This window comes from Ranitomeya variabilis, chromosome 4 (assembly GCF_051348905.1).
Source record: "Ranitomeya variabilis isolate aRanVar5 chromosome 4, aRanVar5.hap1, whole genome shotgun sequence".
Taxonomy (NCBI): domain Eukaryota; kingdom Metazoa; phylum Chordata; class Amphibia; order Anura; family Dendrobatidae; genus Ranitomeya; species Ranitomeya variabilis.
Genome location: NC_135235.1, coordinates 631998799 through 632025198, shown reverse-complemented (window position 1 = coordinate 632025198; position 26400 = coordinate 631998799). Strand labels below are relative to the sequence as shown.

The following is a 26400-nucleotide window of genomic DNA, read 5'->3' as shown; positions in this document are numbered from 1 at the left end:
TGTGAGAGGTGATGAGCGGTGTAAAGAGGAAATTCCTACAGATAACTGCACAGGTGAGTAGTAACAATTCAGTGCCAAGAAGTCACAGGTTCTCTTCAGTCACCAGATGGTATAATTATGTGTTGAATTTTTTTAAGGTTTGTTGCATTGAGTATTTTTATGTGGACTTGAGACTTAAAGATTTATCACTTAAAAAGGTTATCCGGTCCAAACTGATAAGTCTGCAGTTTCTCTGTACGTGCTCTGCGGGGATTTTCCAGCTTCTGAGCCAGGACCGGCAGGTATGTATGCGTTATGCATACCCGACTGGTGGGCGTGGCCTCGGTCCATACACTTTTAGGCCGCACCCCGTCTAGTGACGCAGCCGAAAAGTGGATGTGGCCGACAAATGTATGGACACCCACTAATCGGGTTCTGGCCAGGAGTATGTATAACACATACGTACAAGCTTGTCCTGGATCAGAAATCAGTGAATTCCCACAGCATGTGCGCTGGGGTGATCCATAAGTCTGCAGTCACCCAGAGTAAATGCGGATTTATCATTTTGGACTGGACAGCCCCTTTAACTCCTTACTGGTGAAGCCTATTTTTACTATCCTGGCAGAGCCCCCTTTGACCAGTGTCAGTTTATGTCGTAATAACTCTTGAATGCTTCAACATATTCCAGTGTTTCTGAGAATGTTTTTTTTCGTGACACATTGTAATTCATGTTAGAGCTAAATATCGGTTGATATGATTTGCATTTACTTATGAAAAAATTGGAAATTTTATGACAATTTGTAAAAATTTGCAATTGATGAACTTCAAATTTTTCAGGGCGTAAAATAGATAGCTGTACCAATAAAAATAAATAATTATTAAGTAACACTTTCTACATGTCTAATATACCTCAGCATCATTTTTTAAACATATTTTTGTGTTTCAATAACTTTTATTAGGATTTTGGAAATTTTTAAAGGAAAAAAAAGTGGAACAACAATTCTGTAGGAAAGAAGAGTGGGAGAGGAAATGGTGGGGGTGGAGGAAATATAACAAATTTTTATCAGGAAAAGAAAAACATGAGGGGAGATGGAACAAGGAAATTTCCTAGAAAGATAGGGAAAAGGAAAATAACAAGTATACATTACTTAAAACTAACCTTAATATTAGTTGCATTTTAACATTAAACAGAGTCATATTAAGTACAGTAAATAAGTATGTTAACATTAGCCAGTGCATAAGTTCCTTGTCTGCTTAAATTTGAAAAGGAAAATATAGGTTAGTAGAAAAATAAACAAAAGTCTTAATTAGCTGTTGCTTTGTATACATGTTAGTGTCCATTTAAAGCACTTGAGCTTTTGAGGAAAAAATGTTCAGTTCAAGACTGGATAATCAAGTTCTATAGAAGTAGGAATTGAAGTAACTGAGCTGTTCTAAGATGTTATTAGATTCAGAAGAAGATCTTGATAGTAGTTGTTCCAAGTTGGATTCTTGTAGAAACTTGTGAAGACACGGAGGTCAGTGGGTGCTCTGGTTCGCTAGCTCGAGACCACATGGACCAAGGATCATCCCAACAACCGCTCTCCTTTTACCGTGAGCATAATACTACTCAGACAACACAAGGTGAAGGTAAAACAGTATGGCAACACTTTATTGAACCACAAAACAGGCAAATAACACATAGAACAGTCCCAGCAAAATACCCAGGATAGTGCAAATTTACATAGTCTCACCCTTCTGCTGACTCACCGGGATTAAAACCAGCTGTGACTTCCAGGGCCGACTACCCCTACCTGTGACACACAGAAAAGAGGTAACAACAAGCTTAGGCAGCTGAGCATTTTTATTGAGGTTTCCATTGAGGTACAAGGCCAGGTGACCAGAGGGTCACAACCTGGCTTCTCTGAACATCTTCATGGAGCCATGTGACAGGTAGATCCTAATCCTGGCTTACCCAAACGTATTCATGGGATAAACAATGAGTTCAGTGATGGTCAATGGAGAAGATCTGCATTTTATCATTTAGGGCCATGGTCCCCTTGCTCTACTTTCTTAGTCATTTAATAATTGATTTGTATTACAATTTATATGAAAATATATAAAATACAATACATAATATTGATAATATTGATATGATTTCAGTGCAGTATTATTGAAAAACAATAAATTCACTTTTATTCTTTTCAGATGACTATACCAGGAGCTCAGAGGGACATCTGATATTCTCAGATTTTGCAGCAAATGGTTATAGTATTACACCATATACATATGAAGAACATGCCATTATCCCAGATACACCTCAATTCATTCTCAGAAAAACTCTTTCATCTGATCATTTTCAACAGGTTCTTTCTTCTGCTTCATCAATTACCGATGTGCAAAACAAAAGTCATAGAAGGACTGGTAAACATGAACTAGCTCTTAAAAAAGTAAAACCATATTCATGCTCACAGTGCAGTAAATGTTTTGATAAGAAAGCACATCTTGTCATACATCAGAGGGTTCACACAGGGGAGAAGCCATTTTCATGTTCAGAATGTGGGAAATGTTATAAACAGAAATCACAGGTTGTTGTACATCAGAGAACTCACACAGGGGAGAAGAAATTTCAATGTTCGAAATGTGGGAATCGTTATAGCGAAAAATCTAAACTTGTTGTACATCAGAGAATTCACACAGGAGAGAAGCCATTTTTATGTTCAGAATGTGGGAAATGTTTTATGCAGAAATCAAATCTTGTTAGACATCAGAGAACTCATACAGGGGAGAAGCCATTTTCATGTTCAGAATGTGGGAAATGTTATAAACAGAAAACACAGGTTGTTGTACATCAGAGAACTCACACAGGGGAGAAGACATTTCAATGTTCGGAATGTGGGAATCGTTACAGTGAAAAATCTAAACTTGTTGTACATCAGAGAATTCACACAGGAGAGAAGCCATTTTTATGTTCAGAATGTGGGAAATGTTTTATGCAGAAATCAAATCTTGTTAAACATCAGAGAATTCACACAGGAGTGAAGCCATATTCATGTTCAGAATGTGAGAAATGTTTTACAGTGAAAGGAAATCTTGATAGACATCAAAAGACACATACAGGGATTTAGCAATTTTTCTTTTTTTATCATTTTATTGAATGCATGAGTAAGAGAAAAATGCAAATTATAGTAAACTCACACATGCCTAAAAAGGACACATATCAGTACCCTGAGGTACCCCATAATAAATGGGACCACTCTGCTTCTGTTTTCATTGGATGTGTAATAGAGCGCAGGGTTGCGTATGTCACCACGGAACAGACAGACCAACTGTTGAGGGGAATTTATTAACAGGAGTAGATTCTCCTCGCAGGGAGTAAACAGGGGGTTAATAGAGGTAAATCAATAGTAAACAGTTAAACGGAAACGAAAGGGTTAACGAGTGTTCTTGTAACTTATCAGTCCAGGGAGGTCCTGACTGAAGGGTCCTTATTCCAATGTGGGTACAGTCACCAGCAACACTTGAAGAGTCTGAAGTCTTTCCTGTCTTCTGAGAACTGGAGACTCCTGGAGACTCCGGGGTTAAACTTTTGCAGCCTGTTCTTCTCAAAGTGAAACTGGAACCAGGAAATAGCACAGTCTCCGTCGCTGCTGCAAGAGCCTCTGTGCACCAGGCTGACAGTCTCTCTGTAGTAACGGTGTCACACACACACTGGGCAGTTACTTATCACACTCAGGGATCTTTGCTTGTCACTGCGGTCACCAGGGCTGCACAGTCACTGTCTCTGATTCAGGAGGCTTCCAAATCTACACCCCCACATCCAGCCTTCACTCTGGTGGGTATCTCAGCCTCAGTGCCCTCACGGGGAGCACTACTTTTAGGGGAGCACGGCGCTGCAGCCTGCCCTCTCTTTGGCGCGCTGCCTTCCCTCTGCTCTCCCGCTCTTTTCTGACCACACCTCTCTCTTCCCAGCAGTCCCCTCGTCCCCTCTGTCCAGGGCAGAAAGTCTTCCCCCCAACAACCCAGCTGTCTGACTATGTGGTTCCAGGCAAGGAGCAGGGAAAGCAACCTCCTTACATTCCCCCTCTCTTAAAGCTCGCCATTCCACGGGCGAGGACTCTTCGTGCTTCTCTTTGTTCTTTGGAGGGGAGTCAGATACCTGCGATTCTCGCATCTCCTTCTGCCTTTCTTCTTGTACATACTTCCAGACTAAATGGTTTAGGAGCTGCTCATCAGTCAGGTTGAGATATGCTTTCTCTGCTTCATCAACAACTGCTGTCTTCTTCTTTTTCTTCTTCTTCTTAGCCTTGCCAGTGGCAGGTGTTTGCGTAGGGGCTTCTTGCTCGGGTTCCTCAGTCTGGGGGCTTAGTACAAGTAATTCTTCTCCATAGCTCCCCCTCTCTTTGACAGGAGCATTCTCGTCAAAGCTTGAGCCAGATGAATTAAGACCATGCAGGCCGGACTCTTTGTCATCTGCGCCGGGCTCTGCGGACATCACTTCCCAGGGCTTCTCAACCACACGCCCTGTCTCACACAGCTGTTCCATTTCCCCTGTCCGATCAGGAACTGGTGAGCTGACAGCCAGCACATTCTTCACCTCGGGGGATGACATCAGTGGTTTCTCCTTCTCATTGGCTCGGACCTTGAAAACGAGTGTCACAGGAACACTTGGCACTTTCTCTCCTTCTTCGGGAACTCGTGCTGGGCAAGGTAGTAAAGCACTTCGGTGGTCTTCTTGAGTGAACGTCACTTTCTTTCCTCCGGGCTGAGTCTCACCAATAAAACCTTCAGACCCAGGCTGTAGATCCACTAGGCTCACTTTTACGCGTTGGGACAGCGCAGTCATTTCACCAGAGATGCTTGACACCTTCTCCACCTCTCCTTGGCGTCCGACATTGTGGTACTGTCTTGTCCTAGGTGGAACTCTTCTCTTCCTGCCGTACCATTCCCTCCAGGGGCGACGTTCCCTCCAGTTAGCAGGACCCTCAGAGGGGTGAGCGGATCTCTGCCACCGCTCTTCTCGGGTAGGGCAATTTCTGGACATGTGTCCCACCTTTCTGCACAACCAGCACTCACGCCTGCGTCGGTCTGGAGGGCGCTTCAGTCTGGATCGTCGACCTCGGCGGGGGACATCTCTCATCTGCGGTTGCTCTTCACCCCAGGATATGGAGTTACACTCTGGGGCCACCACTGAAGCCATCTTCATGCTGCGCACCTCTCCTCTATCTTTTTCTGGCGGCTTCCGCACGTTACCTCGGGGTATGCCGCTGGTCCCCAAAACGGCAGTAAGGGCTTTCCCCAGACTCTCAATCTCCTCCCAGATTCTTCTTATCTTCAGCTGGGAATCTCGGGTCCACATCGCCTCCTCTTCATTGTGACTGGGTGCTCCGCAGTTGTAGCATCTAGGCAGTCGTCTTGGCTGAGCGGCACCAGTCTCACTTTGGGGGGCGGTCTCTCTTTCTCGCACTGGAGGGCTGTACTCTGCAGCAGGGATCTTCTTATATTCAGCCACCTCCTCACGGACTCGCTTAACCTCCGTCTTCAAGTCTTCTACCCATTGAGGGGCTGTTACCTCCCTGCTCCATACCTTTCTCACTGGCCCTACCACCCCTTGCTCTCGCTCGCGCGTGCGTGCCTCACTCCCGACCTCAGAGAAAGTCATATCTAGCTTTACGCGCATGCGCTCTCGCAGGGCCTGTTTCACTAACACATCTCGCAAGCCTGTCACCAGTTGGTCTCGCAGTACAACGTCAATTGACCCCACACCTATGCCGTCCTTCCGTATAATGGCAGTATGAAGCTCTTGCAGTGCGTTCATATATTGCGTCACGGTCTCCCCCTCTCTTTGTACCCGGCGGAACAGTCGCATGCGCAGCTCCCCTACGTCAGTGGGGTCCCCATGCGTCTCCTCAAGTATACATAATACTTTGTCCAGGGTATCTCTCGCCTGGGGGGGTCTGAGCATAACAGAGTCCCGTGCATCCCCCTCTAGGGCCATCACAGCTATTTCCGCCTGCAGAGCCGGTGTCATAGGATGCATCCGCATCATCCCTCGGATGCGCTCCGTCCAACCCCGCAACATGACATTACTCCCTGAAAATCTTGGCAGGTTAGCTACAGTAACATGGCTCCCAGGGAGATGCTAGACCTGGGACCTCCATCAACTGCTTGGTCTGCCCCTTCCGCGCTACCGTGTGACATCCTGCCAACTACGCCAAGTGTAATAGAGTGCAGGGTTGCGTATGTCACCACGGAACAGACAGACCAACTGTTGAGGGGAATTTATTAACAGGAGTAGATTCTCCTCGCAGGGAGTAAACAGGGGGTTAATAGAGGTAAATCAATAGTAAACAGTTAAACGGAAACGAAAGGGTTAACGAGTGTTCTTGTAACTTATCAGTCCAGGGAGGTCCTGACTGAAGGGTCCTTATTCCAATGTGGGTACAGTCACCAGCAACACTTGAAGAGTCTGAAGTCTTTCCTGTCTTCTGAGAACTGGAGACTCCGGGGTTAAACTTTTGCAGCCTGTTCTTCTCAAAGTGAAACTGGAACCAGGAAATAGCACAGTCTCCGTCGCTGCTGCAAGAGCCTCTGTGCACCAGGCTGACAGTCTCTCTGTAGTAACGGTGTCACACACACACTGGGCAGTTACTTATCACACTCAGGGATCTTTGCTTGTCACTGCGGTCACCGGGGCTGCACAGTCACTGTCTCTGATTCAGGAGGCTTCCAAATCTACACCCCCACATCCAGCCTTCACTCTGGTGGGTATCTCAGCCTCAGTGCCCTCACGGGGAGCACTACTTTTAGGGGAGCACGGCGCTGCAGCCTGCCCTCTCTTTGGCGCGCTGCCTTCCCTCTGCTCTCCCGCTCTTTTCTGACCACACCTCTCTCTTCCCAGCAGTCCCCTCGTCCCCTCTGTCCAGGGCAGAAAGTCTTCCCCCCAACAACCCAGCTGTCTGACTATGTGGTTCCAGGCAAGGAGCAGGGAAAGCAACCTCCTTACAGTTGTACAACATATCAGTTTTGAACATGAATCCTGTTTGCTTATTCCAAAAATGGAACTGAAAAAAGAAAATTTCTAAACAAAAGTGTGGACACAGCCTGAGGCTGTCATCCAAAAAAGAAGACATCTGTTTTTCATTTGATTTGTAGAGTAAAATTTCCTGTCCAAGTGATTGTGTCTATAGAAAAAACTGACGACACTTCTGTGGCATCCGTGTAGTCATATGAGTACTGTTCATTCTTCACTGAGCAGTTGATATGAGAGGCTTTGGCAAACCCAAAAAATATATGAAACAGATTGGAAAACGGACTTACGGACAAAAAATGGGTCCAACACCTAGAAATATATATTATTTCAATTTATAAACTGAAAAAAAACAAATGTCGTCTGATTGAGGCCTAAATCTATGTTTGCATTCTGTATGGGGATCACATGTTTATATATGAAATTACGTGACCCTAATATTATTATTATTATTATAGCGCCATTTATTCCATGGCGCTTTACATGTGCGGAGGGGTATACATAATAAAAACAAGTACAATAATCTTACACAATACAAGTCATAACTGGTACAGAAGGAGAGAGGACCCTGCCCGCGAGGGCTCACAATCTACAAGGAATGGGTGAAGATACAGTAGGCGAGGGCAGAGCTGGTCGTGCAGCGGTTTGGGCCATCTGTGGTTACTGCAGGTTTTAGGCTTGTCGGAAGAGGTAGGTCTTCAGGTTCTTTTTGAAGGTTTCCATGGTAGGCGAGAGTCTGATATGTTGGGGTAGAGAGTTCCAGAGTAGGGGTGATACGCAGGAGAAATCTTGTATGCGATGGTGGGAAGAGGAGATAAGATGCAAGTATAGAAGGAGATCTTATGAGGATCGGAGGTTGTGTGTAGGTAAGTACCGAGAGACAAGGTCACAGTTGTATGGAGGACACAGGTTGTGGATGGCTTTGTCATGGTTAGGGTTTTGAACAGGAGTCTCTGGGTAATGGGGAGCCAGTGCAGGGATTGACAGAGGGGGTGAGGCTGGGCATTCCATCAACTTCTAAACGAGGTGCCCATTTTGGTCTTCAGGACATTTTTTTTGTTTGTTTAATTGTCCTACAGTTAGGTCCATATATATTTGGACAGAGACAACATTTTTCTTATTTTGGTTATAGACATTACCACAATGAATTTTAAACAAAACAATTCAGATGCAGTTGAAGTTCAGACTTTCAGCTTTCATTTAAGGGTATCCACATTAAAATTGGATGAAGGGTTTAGAAGTTTCAGCTTCTTAACATGTGCCACCCTGTTTTTAAAGGGACCAAAAGTAATTGGACAGATTCAATAATTTTAAATAAAATGTTTATTTTTAGTGCTTGGTTGAAAACCCTTTGTTGGCAATGACTGCCTGAAGTCTTGAACTCATGGACATCACCAGACGCTGTGTTTCCTCCTTTTTGATGCTCTGCCAGGCCTTCACTGCAGTGGTTTTCAGTTGCTGTTTGTTTGTGGGCCTTTCTGTCTGAAGTTTAGTCTTTAACAAGTGAAATGCATGCTCAATTGGGTTGAGATCAGGTGACTGACTTGGCCTTTCAAGAATATTCCACTTCTTTGCTTTAATTAACTCCTGGGTTGCTTTGGCTTTATGTTTTGGGTCATTGTCCATCTGTAGTATGAAACGACGACCAATCAGTTTGGCTGAATTTGGCTGGATCTGAGCACACAGTATGGCTCTGAATACCTCAGAATTCATTCGGCTGCTTTTGTCCTGTGTCACATCATCAATAAACACTAGTGACCCAGTACCACTGGCAGCCATGCATGCCCAAGCCATCACACTGCCTCCACCGTGTTTTACAGATGATGTGGTATGCTTTGGATCATGAGCTGTACCACGCCTTCACCATACTTTTCTCTTTCCATCATTCTGGTAGAGGTTGATCTTGGTTTCATCTGTCCAAAAAATGTTCTTCCAGAACTGTGCTGGCTTTTTTAGATGTTTTTTAGCAAATTCCAGTCTAGCCTTTTTATTCTTGATGCTTATGAGTGGCTTGCACCGTGCAGTGAACCCTCTGTATTTACATTCATGCAGTCTTCTCTTTATGGTAGATTTGGATATTGATACGCCTACCTCCTGGAGAGTGTTGTTCACTTGGTTGGCTGTTGTGAAGGGGTTTCTCTTCACCATGGAGATTATTCTGCGATCATCCACCACTGTTGTCTTTCGTGGGCGCCCAGGTCTTTTTGCATTGATGAGTTCACCAGTGCTTTCTTTCTTTCTCAGGATGTACCAAACTGTATATTTTGCCACTCCTAATGTAGCAATTTCTCGGATGGGTTTTTTCTGTTTTCGCAGCTTAAGGATGGCTTGTTTCACCTGCATGGAGAGCTCCTTTGACCGCATGTTTACTTCACAGCAAAACCTTCCAAATGCAAGCACCACACTTCAAATCAACTCCAGACCTTTTATCTGCTTAATTGAGAATGACATAACGAAGGGATTACCCACACCTGTCCATGAAATAGCCTTGGAGTCAATTGTCCAATTACTTTTGGTCCCTTTAAAAACAGGGTGGCACATGTTAAGGAGCTGAAACTCCTAAACCCTTCATCCAATTTTAATGTGGATACCCTCAAATGAAAGCTGAAAGTCTGAACTTCAACTGCATCTGAATTGTTTTGTTTAAAATTCATTGTGGTAATGTCTATAACCAAAATAAGAAAAATGTTGTCTCTGTCCAAATATATATGGACCTAACTGTATTTCAGGAGCCATGGTATTTTTTAGTATTTTTCGTAATTATACCATGCCATGTAAAAGTTTGGGCACCCCTGGTCTTTCCTAACATTGATAGTGAACCAGAGGTGTATCTAGGATTTCTGGTACCCGGGGCAAGAATTCAGTTTGTTGCCCCCACCAATGACATATGCGATTTGCACACTTTGTCATGTACCCACAAACTCCTCTCCCTAATGCTCTCAATGTTCAGTGAAAAACTGAGAGAAGCAGGAAGAGAAGCTCGTTGTCACAGGACCACAAGTATGAAAGTCACATACGAGTGAAGTGTCCATGTGATGACTACTGGAACCTGCAGAGCTGAATCCTGACATCGCAGCTTCTGAATTCTCACAACTAATGCACTGCACACTTTTAGGATTCTCCCTTGCCGGTGGACGGTCATGTCAGCACAATCATGCGATTTGTATACTTCTGACAACATTCTGACTAGACGTGCCCGGCCTCGGTCTGTTCATTTTCAGTGAGTGAGGCCACACATGTCTAGTCAGCGCATGATGCATGTATGTAAATCCCCAGCACGAGAGAATGCTCACAGCATGCAGTGCACTGTGAAAATTCAGAAGTCTGCAGTCACAAAGAATGACTGCAGACTCATTACAAACCTGAACATCCCCTTTAATGCGCCTAACAAATAAAAACATAAGATTTAGTTAGTATCAAAAATAACATTTACATCCAGGTACCTTATAGATGTTGTCATTTCTGGAGCAGTTCTCCTTTTATTCATCTTGTCCAGACCCCATGATGAGTTTTCTCATCCACAGCTCGTCTCTGCAGACTTCCATCTTCTCCACTCTTTTGCAGAAAATCTCCACATGATGCCCTTAAAGATAGAAGTGTCATTATAATCCTCCTGAATAAAAAATTGCCTCTCACTATATTATCTGCACAAAATATGACTTCCACACTGTCCCTCTTATGGTACATGCTCTTCCCACTGACCTCTCCTTTCCATACCGGCCCCCTCTTCACATTTTCCTCTCACACTGTGTCCCCACCATAGGGCCCAGTATTTATACTGTACTCTTTCATCAAACTCCCCCTCCTTGGTATACTGTCCCTTTCTGGCTGTGCCCTTACACTGTCCCTCCATGCTACGCTCCCACTACTCAGTTTCTATTCTGTGCCCACTCACTTTTCTCCCCCCATACTATCCCCTCACACTATTCCCCTCCCTCCTCATACTGTCTCCTCTCACATCCCCTCTTTTCACCAAACTGTCTTATATATTTACCCCCTCAGTTTCTATACTGCCTGCTCACCTGACTCCCCATACTGTGTCTGCACACATCCCATCACCCTCATACATGTTTCCTCATGCATGCCCCCCATTCCTCCGTACTGTTTCCTCATACATGCCAACCATTCACCCCTACTGTTTCCTCATACATGCCCCCCATGCCCCCTGTACTCTTTCCTCGTACATGCCCCCCATTCTCCCGTACTCTTTCCTCATACTTTCCCTCCATCTCCCCCTTTGCTCTTCATTTTGTGTCCCCAATTCGCAGATACACATTAAATCCCCCCATCCCCACTACAAATCTCCCCACACACATTAAACTGCCCATCCCCACTCCAATTCTCCCCACACACAATAAATCCCCCCATTCCCCACACAGCCCCTTATCAACCCCATCCCCTCATCCCCCCACAGCCCCTCATCAACCTCCACACAGCCCCTCACTCCCCACACAGGCCCTCATCATCCCCCTCACTCCCCACACAGGCCCTCATCATCCCCCACACAGCCTCTCATCATCCCCCCATTCCCCACACAGCCCCCCATTCCCCACAGCCCCTCATCATCCCCCCATTCCCCACACAGCCCATCATCATCCCCCATTCCCCACACAGCCCCTCATCATCCCCCCATTCCCCACACAGCCCCTCATTATCCCCCCATTCCCCACACAGGCCCTCATCCCCCCTTTCCCCACAAAGCCCCCTCATCACTCCTCCACAGAGCCCCTCATCATCCCCCCCATTCCCCACGCAGGCCCTCATCATCCTCCACACAGCCTCTCATCCCCCCATTCCCCACACATCCCCCATACAGCCCCTCTTCACCTCCCTTCTCCACCAAAGCCCCTCATCATCCTCCCATCTCCCCAAAGCCCCTCATCATCTCCCCACAGCCCCTCATCATGCCCCCTTTCTCCCCACACAGCCCCTCATCACCCCCCATTCCCCACACAGCCCCTTATCCCCCTATTCCCCACAGCTCCTCATCATCCCCCATTCACTACACAGCACTTCATCACCCCCTTCTCCCCACAGCCCCTAATCTTCTCCCCACACAGCCCCTCATCATTCTCCTTTCTCCAAACAGCCCCTCATCATCCCCCCTTCTCACACAGTCCCTCATCATCCCCCTATTCACACAGCCCCTCATCTTCCACCACACAGCCCCTCATCATCCCCCCATTCACAACACACCACCTCATCATCCCCACATAGCACCTCATCATCATCTTCCCTATGCAGCCCCACTCAATTAACTTCAAACCCTTTCCAAAATACATCCTCAGAGCACTCACACCGAGTCCTGCGTCCTCATTCCCATTTGTACAAGGGTCCATGGTGCAGCCCCTCAGTCCTCTCCTCACACCTCCGTGGTGCAGCCCCTCGGTTCTCTCCTCACCTCCATGGTTCAGCCCCTCGGTAATCTCCTCACACGGCTCCATGCTGCAGACCCTCAGTCCTTTCCTCAAGATGCCAGTACAATTGAACACTGGGAGCCGGGGAGCTGCAGCTTCTCTGTGCTGGCTGTCAGCTTGACAGTCGGCACAGAGAACAGCTGACTCCCGGGGGCGGCAGAATGCAGCCGCCAGGGGAGACACTCTGGACCGCCGCATTAGGTGGCTCAACATGCCCTGGCTGCTTCCCCCTAGATACGCCTCTGTAGTGAACAAGCCATAACCTTAAGGCCATGTGCACATGCTGCGGATTTTGCTGCGGATCCGCAGCGGATTTGACGTTGCGGATCCGCAGCAGTTTTCCCAAAGTTTACAGTACCATGTAAACCTATGGGGAAAAAACCCGCTGTGCATATGCTGCGGAAAAATCCGCGCGGAAACGCAGCGGATTATTTTCTGCAGCAAGTCAATTCTTTCTGCGGATTCCGCAGCGGTTTTCAACCTGCACAAATAGAAAAGTGCAGTTGAAAACCCGCAGAGGAATCCGCAGAAGAAACCGCGAGAAAATCCGCAGTGAAAACCGCAGTGGTTTTGCACTGCGGATTTTCCAAATCCACTGCGGAAAAATCCACAGCAGAATCCGCAATATGTGCACATACCCTAAAAGGCTAATTGAGGTCTGAAACCTTGGTCAAAGTTATCTGAGCACACAAATCTCCAAGGGTGCCCAAATTTTTGCACCTGCCCATTTTCCATTGTGTAATTTTTCAAAATGTAAAAGATGAAAATATATTTTTTGCCTGAAATAAAAAGGAAATATGTCATCTTTAACTTTAGGCCTTTTAGAGATCATTTCATCTTCAACTTGCTTAGCTGTTCACAATTCACAAGTAATTTTATTCAGGAATGTCCAAACTTTTACATTCCATTGCAGTTGTATTAGGGCTTCTTTTTTCATGATGAGTTGTATTTGTCAGTGGCATATGTGATGAATATACTCCAGCCCCAATGTCTCATGTGATGTGTAGGTTCCACCCCAGTGTCTCCTACGTGCTGTATATGCTGCAGCCCCTAGTGTATCCTATGTGATTGGCATACAGCAGTCTCAATGTCTCCTATGTGATGTTTATGTTAGTCTTGGTGTCTCCTATGTAATGTGTATACAGCAGTCTCAGTGTATTCTATGTGATGTATACATCAGTTTTGGTGTCTCCTATGTGATTTAAACGGCATACTCTGTATCTTCTTTGTGAGGTATACAGCCAACCTCCCTCTGCTATAAAACATGAGCAGTGATGAATTTCTCACTGTGAGGAGACATGCAGTGTAATATATCTCTATGTTTGGTATAACTTCCTGCTGTGAGTTATCAGAAAGACTTAACTGTGCTCCATACCAATACAAACCTAGAAAAGCAGTTGCGAGTAGCAACATAATTAATACCCCCTAACAACACAGTCTTATCAAAGAGATGCAGCTCCAGCCATCACATTAGGGCTGAGTTCATTAAATGTTTGACCAAATATAGAAGGATAAATTTCAAGTTGATAGTTTTGCACAACAACCAAATGATGGCATAAATACGAAAATAGGTCTTGGCATAAATGGTTCCCCACCCTGATATAACTGGTAAAAGGTGAAGTAAAACATGAATCTTTGGAAAAGACAAATCCAACAGAGAAGTGAAAAATTGAAACCGGGCAACCTGGAGGCCTATCGTCATAATCTAATTGTCCTTCCTTTGTACTCTACATTTTTAGTCAATTGATAATTGATTTGTATTACAATTTGCATGAAAATGTATAAATGATATTGAAATTTTTACAATGCAGTGTAATTTAAAAATAATAAAATCAATTTTATTCTTGGCAGATGACTGTATCAGGAGTTCAGAGATACCGGTATATCTGATATTTTCACTTTTTGCAACAGATGATCATGGTATTACACCAGATACATATGGCGAACATGTCATTATCTCAGATAAACCTCAAGCCGTTATCAGAAAACACCTTTCATCTGACTATTTTCCATCAGGTCCTTCCTTCTGCTTCATCAATGACCGATATGCAAAACAAGTCATAGAAGGACTGTTAAACATGGCGAGCACCCACAATTGGTAAAATTCTGTCAACCAGTTTTTACAATCCCAATAAAAATTCCACATCACATCATTGGTTATCCTGTGTGGGATGCCATAATTGTGGTCCGTCTCTATGTAAAATGTGTCCTTTTTCTCAAAAAACGTTATCTTTTTTGATTTCACCAACACGAATAATTATAAGATCAAACAATATCTTAATTGTGATTCTGAATACGTTGTTTATATGATAGTGTGTATTGATTGTAACCTCAAATATATTGGCTGTACCACCAGAAAATTAAGTTCAAGGATACATGAGCACTTATATGATATTACTCACACCGCAATATACCGTTTTTTTCGGACTATAAGACGGGCTTTTTTACTCCCAAAATGTGGAGGAAAATGGGGGGTGCATCTTATAGTCCAGATGTATGGGCTCTGGCTGTGGTGGGGAGGTGGGGGAGCGGTTTCGGCGGAGCATCGGGTCACAGGAGGCTGGAGCCGTCGGCTGTGGCTAACTCCTGTGCCCGCTGCTAAAGAGAAATCAATATGCACTGCATTCCATGCCCATGGGCATGGAGGGCAATGCATATTCATTTTTCTGGCATCCCTGGTATAAATGGCCCCATCCTGTTCCTGGAATGTTGGTCCCATCCTTTTTCTTTTATAACTGGCCCCATCCTGTTCCTGGTATCCATGACCCCATCAGGAAAGATTAAAAAAGCAAAACATTACTCTTACCTTCCTCCGCTCCCTCGCAGCATCCTGCTCTGGTGCCAGCAGCTGCTTAACGCTTGTAAGCAGCACATGGCAGGGACGTCATGCGCTGCTCACAAGCAGAGCGAGCACAGCTACCGGAATACTCACCGGGACAGTTCATCGGAGATCGCGGTGAGTATCCATTCCTCTCAGTAGCACGCACTGACAGCTGTAGCCTTCCTGCTGCTGCCGGCGGTCACGTGTGCCGATACTTAAGAAAAATGAGTATTCAGAATATTAATTTCTCTTAAGTATCGGCACACGTGACCGCCGGCCCCAGCAGGAAGCAGGTGGCTGACAGTTCGCGCTACTGAAGAGGAATGGATACTTACCGTGATCTCCAATGAACGGTCCCGGTGAGCAGCGTCGGACTGGTGTACCTTGGGCCCACCAGAGAAAAATCATTCTTGGGGCCCACCTTGCATTTTTATAGAAATAATACCAATTCTGTTGCAAAATGAGGTAATATCAGTGTATTTGAACCAGAAGACTCTTTTTCACATGTTAAGTGCCATGGAATAAATGGCGCTATAATAGTGAATAATAATAATAATAATTAGCCAATAAATAACCAATTTAACTTCATGTATAAATAACTAACTAAAGAAACACTCCAGGCAAAAAGGAAACACTTATGTCTCGTTCAGGGCCTGTTGGAAAGTTGACATTTCCTTTAAGTAGAAGTCCCACAAATGGAACTTGCATCTATATTGAGCACGGGGTCCCATCACACAGTGATGTAAGTGGTGAGGTAGACAAAATTCTGACCATCTCTCCACTAACACCGAAACAGATGCCTGTTCCATTTGTAAGAACCACATCTACTATTGTGGCACATCCTGGAAATATGGGAGTACCCATTAAAGTGCAATAACAAAAAATGAGTATTATTTACGAGATAAAAATAAATATTATATACAACCGACTTTACTGAACAAAATGTATAATTCCCAAAGAAATAAGAATTTCACCTTTCCCAATTTTAAAAATTGGAGATCAAATTTGCCTATAAGCCATCTCTGCATATTCTTAGCATCTACTCAGTAATGCAAATACACAAGATTAGCTCATAGTATGTTGAGAATATGTAGGGATCACCCAGCAGCAACATGGAAGCAGCACATCAAGCCAGCCCCACCAACAACACTGTTAGGCCCCTTCACATGTCCATATAAAACACGTACGTGTTACACCGATATCAGTGTCACCAGTGTTTTCATTCACTGTGCCGTCCATGCGCCATCCGTGTTTTTCCGGTATGGATACTGGAAATGAAATTACAAAGCCTTTCACATACTTGCAATGTTAAACATGGACGGCACACGTACAGCACACGGATGGCTCATGGACATACAGTGTGTACAAGGACTTATATAATGTATATACACACAGAAACATTCAGTTTATATACAGTATGCTCACATACATATACACAATATACTGCACACATGCAATATGCAAATATAATATACACAGACACACATATACTGTATGTACATGCATATATATAAATAAATATATATATATATATATATATATATATATACAGTACAGAGCAAAAGTTTGGACACACCTTCTCATGTAAAGATCTTTCTGTATTTTCATGAAAATTGTATATTCACACTGAAGGCATCAAAACTATGAATTAACACATGTGGAATTATATACTTAACCAAAAAGTGTGAAACAACTGAAAATATGTCTTATATTCTAGGTTCTTCAATGTAGCCACCTTTTGCTTTGATTACTGCTTTGCACACTCTTGGCATTCAAGAGGTAGTCATCGGGAATGGTTTTCACTTCACAGGTGTGCCCTGTCAGGTTTAATAAGTGGGATTTCTTGCCTTATAAATGGGGTTGGGACCATCAGTTGTGTTGTGCAGGTGGATACACAGCTGATAGTCCTACTGAATAGACTGTTAGAATTTGTATTATGGCAAGAATAAAGCAGCTAAGTAAAGAAAAACGAGTGGCAATCATTACTTTAAGAAATGAAGGTCAGTCAGTCCGAAAAATTGGGCAAACTTTGAAAGTGTCCCCAAGTGCAGTGGCAAAAACCATGAAGCGCTACAAAGAAACTGACTCACATGAGGACCGCCCCAGGAAATGAAGACCAAGAGTCTCCTCTGCTTCTGAGGATAAGTTTATCCGAGTCACCAGCCTCAGAAATCGCAGGTTAACAGCAGCTTAGATTAGAGACCAGGTCAATGCCACACAGAGTTCTAGCAGCAGACACATCTCTACAACAACTGTTATGAGACTTTGTGCAGCAGGCCTTCATGGTAAAATAGCTGCTAGGAAACCACTGCTAAGGACAGGCAACAAGCAGAAGAGACTTGTTTGGGCTAAAGAACACAAGGAATGGACATTAGACCAGTGGACATCTGTACTTTGGTCTGATGAGTCCAAATTTGAGATCTTTGGTTCCAACCACCGTGTCTTTGTGCGACGCAGAAAAGGTGAACGGATGGACTCTACATGCCTGGTTCCTACCGTGAAGCATGGAGGAGGAGGTGTGGGGGTGCTTTGCTGGTGACACTGTTGGGGATTTATTCAAAATTGAATGCATATTGAACCAGCATGGCTACCACAGCATCTTGCAGCGGCATGCTATTCCATCCGGTTTGCGTTTAGTTGGACCATCATTTATTTTTCAACAGGACAATGACCCCAAACACACCTCCAGGCTGTGTAAGGGCTATTTGATCAAGAAGGAGAGTGATGGGGTGCTATGCCAGATGACCTGGCCTCCACAGTCACCAGACCTGAACCCAATCGAGATGGTTTGGGGTGAGCTGGACCGCAGAGTGAAGGCAAAAGGGCCAACAAGTGCTAAGCATCTCTGGGAACTCCTTCAAGATTGTTGGAAGACCATTCCCGGTGACTACCTCTTGAAGCTCATCAAGAGAATGCCGAGAGTGTGCAAAGCAGTCATCAAAGCAAAAGGTGGCTACTTTGAAGAACCTAGAATATAAGACATATTTTCAGTTGTTTCACACTTTTTTGTTAAGTATATAATTCCACATGTGTTAATTCATACTTTTGATGCCTTCAGTGTGAATTTACAATTTTCATAGTCATGAAAATACAGAAAAATTTTTAAATGAGGTGTGTCCAAACTTTTGGTCTGTACTGTATATATATATATATATATATATATATATATATATATATATATATATATATATGCACACACACATGCACCACAGATATACACAATCATACTATATGCAGTATATATGTACACACATACTATGTACATATACAGACACGCACACTGTATACTGCACAGATACACACACAGGTACACATATATACAGTATGTATACTTACTGGGTACTGGTTCTTCACTTGTGCTGCAAACATCTTCCCGCCCCCTGTCTAACCTCTTCTGCATTATGAGATGCCCCCCCTCACTCTCAAGTTAACCTGACAGTTGCAGGGATAGAGAGAGGGAGGATGTAGGGGAGTTTGGTAAACACCAGCAAGGACTTCAGATGATGCACAGCGTTATTCACTGTAAGGAATGCTGTACACTGTCTGTGCACTTCATAAAGGGGCTGCAGATGGAGAAGGCCCCCTTTGTTGGTGGCAAGAGCTGGGTCTGAGGGTGGGCCCACCGGAGGATTCTCCAGTGTCCTGGTGCCCCAGTCCGACCCTGCCGGTGAGTTTTCCGGCAGCTGGGCTCTGCTTGTGAGCAGCGCATGATGTCCCTGCCATGTGCTGCTTACAAGCATTAAGCACCTTCTGGCACCGGAGCAGGACACTGCGACTTCGAGGGAGAGGAGGAAGGTAAGAATGTTTTTTTTCATCTTTCCTGATGGGGCCATGGATACCAGGAACAGGATGAGGCCAATTATAAAAGAAAAAGGATGGTGCCAATCATACCCGGAACGGGATGGGGTCAATTATTAAAGAAAAAGGATGGGGCCAATTATTAAAGAAAAAGGATGGGGCCAATCATACCAGGAACGGGATGGGGTCAATTATAAAAGAAAAAGGATGGGGCCAATCATACCAGGACCGGGATGGGGACAATTATACCAGAATAGGGATGGTACAAACCAAACCAGGACTGTGATGGGGCCAATAACACCAGGATAAAGATGGGGCCATGCATACCAGGATAGGGATGAGGGAGCCATGCATGCCAGGATAGGGGATATTACAGTACAGAATTGACAATTTTTTTTGCTTAATTTTTCCCTAATTTCCTTCTCTAAAACCTAGGTGCATCTTATGGTCCATTGCGTCTTATAGTCCAAAAAATACAGTATCTAATGTGTCTAGTCATTTTATCACAATGCATAACAGGCAAACCAAACACTGCAAAGATTTTGCTTTTGAACATATGAAAAGACACATTTTGGATTTACCTCTTGAATACCTGGGTTCCAGCAGGGTTAAATTTGAAAAAAGGGAAATAATGTTACATTATTAATAGTTTTTTATTTTTTTGAAATTTATTTTTATTTATTTTTTTTATTTTATTTTTTATTATTTTTCATATGTGTGATTTTTTTGTTTCGTTCTTTATATTATTTGTCTGTGATGATATTGATTTGATTTATTTTATCGGTTCTGTTATTGTCACTATTTCGACTTTCTCTGAACCGTTCACATATGTGTGGTTTGTAGTTAATTACTTCATTAACTTTCACCGGGTCTCTACCTTTATATTTCCGCTGCTGAGTTTAAGAACACATGCTGTGTTCGAAACGCATTCAGTCAGCATTTTGTTTTAATATGGAACACAAAGTTTTTCTTTGATTTTATTAGATGAAGCTGGATTTCCTTTTTCTTCATAAGTGATTACTTCGACGTCAGGTAGAGATGTGTTTCCTTGCTTCTCCTCAAGTCCATCGAGAGCTAATCGAGGGTGAGCTGAAATTTTTTTTTGTCTTTTATTGGCCAATTCACACAGGGGAGAAGCAATTTTCATAATAAGAATGTGGAAAATGTTTTATACAGAAATCACAGTGTGTTACACATCAGAGAACTCACACACAGGAGAAGCCATATTCATGTTCAGAATGTGGGAATTGTTTTAATGAGCTATCATATCTCATTGTTCATGAGAAACATGTTCTTAACCTTCATTTGGTAGAATAAAGGACTTGGATTTTAACTACAATTTGGTGAGTGCCGCATCTCTCCTTATTCTCACACCAACTTATCCAACTTTGTATGGAGGATAATCACTGCCAGGTAAGATAAAGCTTATATTACACTGTGTATAACTACATGATATGTGGTAGAGACACGCGGCTCCACTACATACACCTCGTACACACGCGGCTCTGCTACATACACCTCGTACACACGCGGCTCTCCTACATACACATGGTACACACGTGGCTCTGCTACATACATCTCTTACACACGCGGCTCTGCTACATACACATCGTACACACGCGGCTCTGCTACATACTCATCGTATGCACACGGCTCTGCTACATATAAGTCTTAGGCTAAGTTCACATTAGCGTATCTGTGCGCATGACGCCAAAAAAAACGCTGCGTGTGCATGCGTTTTGGCATGCGTTTGCATTGGTTATGCGCATGTGTGCGATATTTCCCTGTAGAATTTCCTTGACAGAAGACATACACAATGGGTGTGGCTCATGTGATTTCTATATATAGACACACTTCACAGATGAAATCCTCGTCTTTTGATGCTGTATCCAGCTGCAAGATGGATCTTGGCATGGAGAGCTTCTATCATAATCTGGATTTGTCATTGAAATTGTCTTTTGCTTTTGCTGTGGCTTGTGAAGAAAGAAGAGAAAGACAGAGAAGTCGTCGTCGTCGCTACTGGCAACACCGCATCGTTGAAGTCCGAGAGAGCCGTGGAGCCTACCACTTGTTGTACACCGAGCTGCGTAAAAACCCGGAGAAGTTTTTTGACTACACGAGGATGCCGGGAACAGCTTCGATGACTTGCTGCTACGTGTTCGAGGATCCTTCTCCAGGCAGGACACGCAACTACGTCAAGCAATTCCTGCTGAGGAACAGCTGTTGGTGACCCTCAGGTACGTTATTTTGAAAAACAAATACAGTATTTTTGTTAGAAAAAACAGGTACTTATTTTTTTTTCCATTTTCTTTTTGGCAGACTCCTGGCTACCGGAGAGACCTTGTCATCTCTACATTTTCAATTCCGGATTGAAGTGTCCACTCTTTCTGGGATAGTTCAGCCATGTCTCTCTTATACCCCGGAGACCAGAACTGTACACAGTATTCCTTTCACGCATCAGTTTTTTTGCCGTCAGTCACAATCCGTTCGCTCGACGGATTCGTCGCAGATTGTGAAAAAACTGATGCGACGGATCAGTTTTTTTGACGGATCTGACAAGGGGGGCTGGCTAATTGGATCCGAATAAAGCAGAGCATGCTCAGTTAAAAAAACACATCCGGCGCCCATAGGCTTCCATTCTACAAAACGACGGACGGTGACAGATCGTTTTTTCGACAGAGACAAAAAATGTTACTTTGTCTGTTGTCTCCGGCCGCCGGACAAACAATTTTCGACAAACGACGGATGAAACGTGAGGCCATCCGTCGCAATCTAATACAAATCTATGAGAAAAAAATGGATCCGGCGGCAAATAGCAAAAAACTGATGTGTGAAAGGGGCCTAAGTGTGGTCACACTAGTGACTTGGATAGAGGTAAAATTATGTTCTCCTCATGAGCATCTATGCCTCTTTTAATGCATCCCATTATTTTGTTTGCCTTTGCAGCAGCTGCCTGACACTGGCCACTAAATGTGAGTTTGTCATCCACCCATACCCCCAGGTCTTTTTCAGTGACAGTTTTGCCCAGTGTTTTACAATTAAGCACATACTTATACATCTTATTTTTTTTGCCCAAGTGCTGCCTGAGCCCAAAAAAGAAGGTCTTCTCTGGCGAGAAGATCCAACAAAAGCATTGGCAGAGGGCTGAGAGAGGGAAAAACCTGATGGAGCGGCCGCCTGTGAAGCCTGCCCAGTGGCTACATCGCTGGTGGATGATTGGGACGGTTCATTGGCTGGTCGATGTGGGGCCGCTCCAACAGAGGATGATCCAGGTTCTGTTGTGCTGCTCCAGGTTCTGTTTTTAAAATAAATCAAAAACATTACTAAAAAAAATCAAATAGCTTATATAATAGTAAGACAAGACAAAACATACTGACGTTCGCTGAGCAACCGCAGGCCTCAGAAAATTAAGCATTTGATGGTATTTATATTTTGATATCTTTGGAGCAGCACCACTTTGAACCCGAATCTCCTCTCTCACGTCCTTATTGAAGCAATCCTTCATCGTACGCCAATTACCTTTTACTCTCTTCACTGTGAAGGGTGAAAAAAAAATAAATTTATAAATAGTAAAAAAAAAAAAGGCACCTACATTTACAGCAAAACAGACGCGTCAGACCACATTGCAATACTTGCGAAAATGCTTTCTGGCTTGTGGGGTGGCATGGTCCCAATCATCCAACAGCGATCTGGCCACTTCTTCCCAGATTCATCAAATCAATTCTGAGTTGGAATGATTACGATCATGGGGGTCCCACAACGCTACTCGCTCATGCACAAGTGAAATGAGTAGGTCATTGACAATCACTGGTGGACCTTCCTCACGTTGTGAAACCTATAGATCAAATAAAAAAAATGTGTCATTGAGTTTTAAAGCTACAAAACTAGAACCAAATTCAATTAAAACTCGTATAATGTAAAGACTACTCACACCACATCTTTCCTCCTCAGGAACTTAAGACCGACGACCCTGGGAAGATTCATTTCCACTCGACTGCACTGGATGGTGCCTGTAAAGAAAATCCATGATTTACCACGTGTAGTATTTGCAGTCAAAACATACCAATCAGTATATCAACTGTAATGGACGGCGATACTTACATTACAGGCAGTAGTCCAACAGCACAGCAGTCAGGCAGCACAGAACCGGGACAGCAGCACAGCACCGGGACGGCAGCACAGCACCACAACAGCGGGATAGCAGCACAGCACGGGTGACAGCAGCACTGCACAGTCTACAATGAAAAGAAAGCAAAAGATAAGAAACTGAAGTTAAGAAGATTGTGAAACTGGGCAGAGTAATTGAAAAGTATAGACACTCATACTTACATTAAGTAGCAGCTGAGAGGGCCAGTACCAAACCAAAAGACAGGAGCAATCCAGGCCACAACTAGTCAGGGTACAGGAGCACCGCACAGTCTACAAGGATCAGAAAACAAAACATAAATACAGAGTACAGACTGCAGTGAGAGACAGACAGACATTTTCAAAGCTGTCATACTTACAGAGTCTTGCGCACACATCCAGAGTCTTGATAGTACTGGACTTTCTGGGTCCACACCCCCTTTTATACAGAGGGGATTTTGCAGGTGGTGAAATCTTTTCCTGGACACGCTCAGTCTGAAGAACGCATGCGTATGCATATCCTTGCGTATCAATGCATTCCCATAGACAGTAATGCGTTTTGACGCACGCATGCGCATGTTTATCACCTAAAAATGCAACATGTTGCATTTGCCGCACACCGCAAAACGATGCATAAGGATGAACTGATGCCAACGCATGCCCCTGCGTACACAATGCTAAATATATGTACACAAGACGCATGCAGATCTATACGCAGGCATACGCTAATGTGAACCAGGCCTTAGGCCGGCCTCACACTAGCGAGTTTTACGGACGTATGAGCGCATAAACTACGTCCGTAAAACTCGCAAAATAAACGGCACAATTATTCTCAATGGGGCTGCTCCTATTAGCCGTATATTACGGTTCAGTATTATACGGCTTTCTAAGGCCGTACAAAATCGCAGCATGCTGCGTTTGTCACCGTATTGCGCAAAAAAATCGCCAATGAAAGTCTATGGGGGCGAGAAAAATACGGATTCCACACTGACCAGCAGTGTGACTTGCGAGAAATACGCAGCGGTGTTAGTGAAAAGTCGGTAATTCAATTGCCGGCTTTTCATTTCTCCTTCCCAAACCCGACAGGATATGAGACATGGTTTACATACAGTAAACCATCTCATATCCCTTTTTTTTTTGCATATTCCACACTACTAATGTTAGTAGTGTGTATGTGCAAAATTTCAGCGCTGTAGCTGCTGAAATAAAGGGTTAAATGGCGGAAAAAATTGGCGTGGGCTCCCGCGCAATTTTCTCCGCCAGAATGGTAAAGCCAGTGACCGAGGGCAGATATTAATAGCCAGGAGAGGGTCCATGGTTATTGGCCCCCCCGTGGCTAAAAACATCTGCCCCCAGCCACCCCAGAAAAGGCACATCTGGAAGATGCGCCTATTCTGGCACTTGGCCACTCTCTTCCCACTCCCTGTAGCGGTGGGATATGGGGTAATGAAGGGTTAATGCCACCTTGCTATTGGAAGGTGACATTAAGCCAGATTAATAATGGAGAGGCGTCAATTATGACACCTATCCATTATTAATCCAATAGTACGAAAGGGTTAAAAAACACACACACATGATTTAAAAGTATTTTAATGAAATAAACACAGCGGTTGTTGTAATAATTTATTGTTCTCTCAATCCATCAGGAACACCCTCGCTTGGAAAAATAATAAACGCACAAGATACATACCTTCTGGTGAACCGTCTCGTCCCACGAAGTAATCCATCTGAAGGGGTTAACTAATATTACAGGCAGGAGCCCTGCTAAATGCAGCTGTGCTCCGTGCTTGTAATTCCCCAGCGAATGAATGAAATGTAGGTCATTGACCTACATTTCCTTCAGTCGCGGTGAGGCGCCCTCTGGTGGATGTTCTCATGAACTGCAGCCTGGGAACTTTTTCCCACGCTCCAGGTCATATGAGGACATCCACCAGGGGGCGCATCACCGCGACTGAAGGAAATGTAGGTCAATGACCTACATTTCATTCATTCGCCGGGGATTACAGGCACGGAGCACAGCTGCATTTAGCAGGGCTCCTGCCTGTAATATTAGTTAACCCCTTCAGATGGATTACTTCGTGGGACGAGACGGTTCACCAGAAGGTATGTATCTTGTGCGTTTATTATTTTTCCAAGCGAGGGTGTTCCTGATGGATTGAGAGAACAATAAATTATTACAACAACCGCTGTGTTTATTTCATTAAAATACTTTTAAATCATGTGTGTGTGTGTTTTTTAACCCTTTCGTACTATTGGATTAATAATGGATAGGTGACATAATTGACGCCTCTCCATTATTAATCTGGCTTAATGTCACCTTCCAATAGCAAGGTGGCATTAACCCTTCATTACCCCATATCCCACCGCTACAGGGAGTGGGAAGAGAGTGGCCAAGTGCCAGAATAGGCGCATCTTCCAGATGTGCCTTTTCTGGGGTGGCTGGGGGCAGATGTTTTTAGCCACGGGGGGGGGCAATAACCATGGACCCTCTCTAGGCTATTAATATCTGCCCTCGGTCACTGGCTTTTCCATTCTGGCGGAGAAAATTGCGCGGGAGCCCACGCCAATTTTTTCCGCCATTTAACCCTTTATTTCAGCAGCTACAGCGCTGAAATTTTGCACATACACACTACTAACATTAGTAGTGTGGAATATGCAAAAAAAAAGGGGATATGAGATGGTTTACTGTATGTAATCATGTCTCATATCCTGTCGGGTTTGTGCAGGAGAAATGAGAAGCCGGCAATTGAATTACCGGCTTTTAACACATATCGCGCTGAATGAAATCTAAATACAGAATATATATATATGTGTCTCAATGACATATATATATATATATATACTGTATATATGTTTTCCCGAACATTTGAGCACATAAATCCATTAGATGTCGGTTTTGCAAGCCTGCGCGAAAATCTCGCAGTACGGATGCCATACGGAGGATGCCATGCGCAAAATACGCTGACACACCCTGACTACGGATCAATATTTTGGGAACATTTCTCCGTATTACGGCCGTAGTACGGACGTATAATACGTGGCGTATTGTCTTACGCCCAGTGTGAGGCCGGCCTTATACTGTAAACCCCTCCTGACCCCACACAGAAACTTCCCCTCATCCAGCACCATGACAACCAGCACAGCACAGCCCTGCATACACTGAGGCCCCTGATCATGTGACCCCTGACTCCTCCCCTCCTGTGACCTCATCCCAGGTCCTGTGCGCACAGAACAGCCATATATGTGGTGTG

The 26400-nt window shown here is 44.2% G+C and overlaps 1 protein-coding gene across 1 annotated transcript in view; it reads left to right on the top strand.

The window, feature by feature from the left end:
- The window catches only part of LOC143767327 (uncharacterized), a 760398-nt gene that overhangs the window by 720922 nt on the left and 13076 nt on the right, over nucleotides 1-26400 (top strand). The window contains 1 exon segment of the mRNA XM_077255569.1: nucleotides 2461-3021. Coding sequence (XP_077111684.1) covers nucleotides 2461-3021 — 561 coding nt within the window.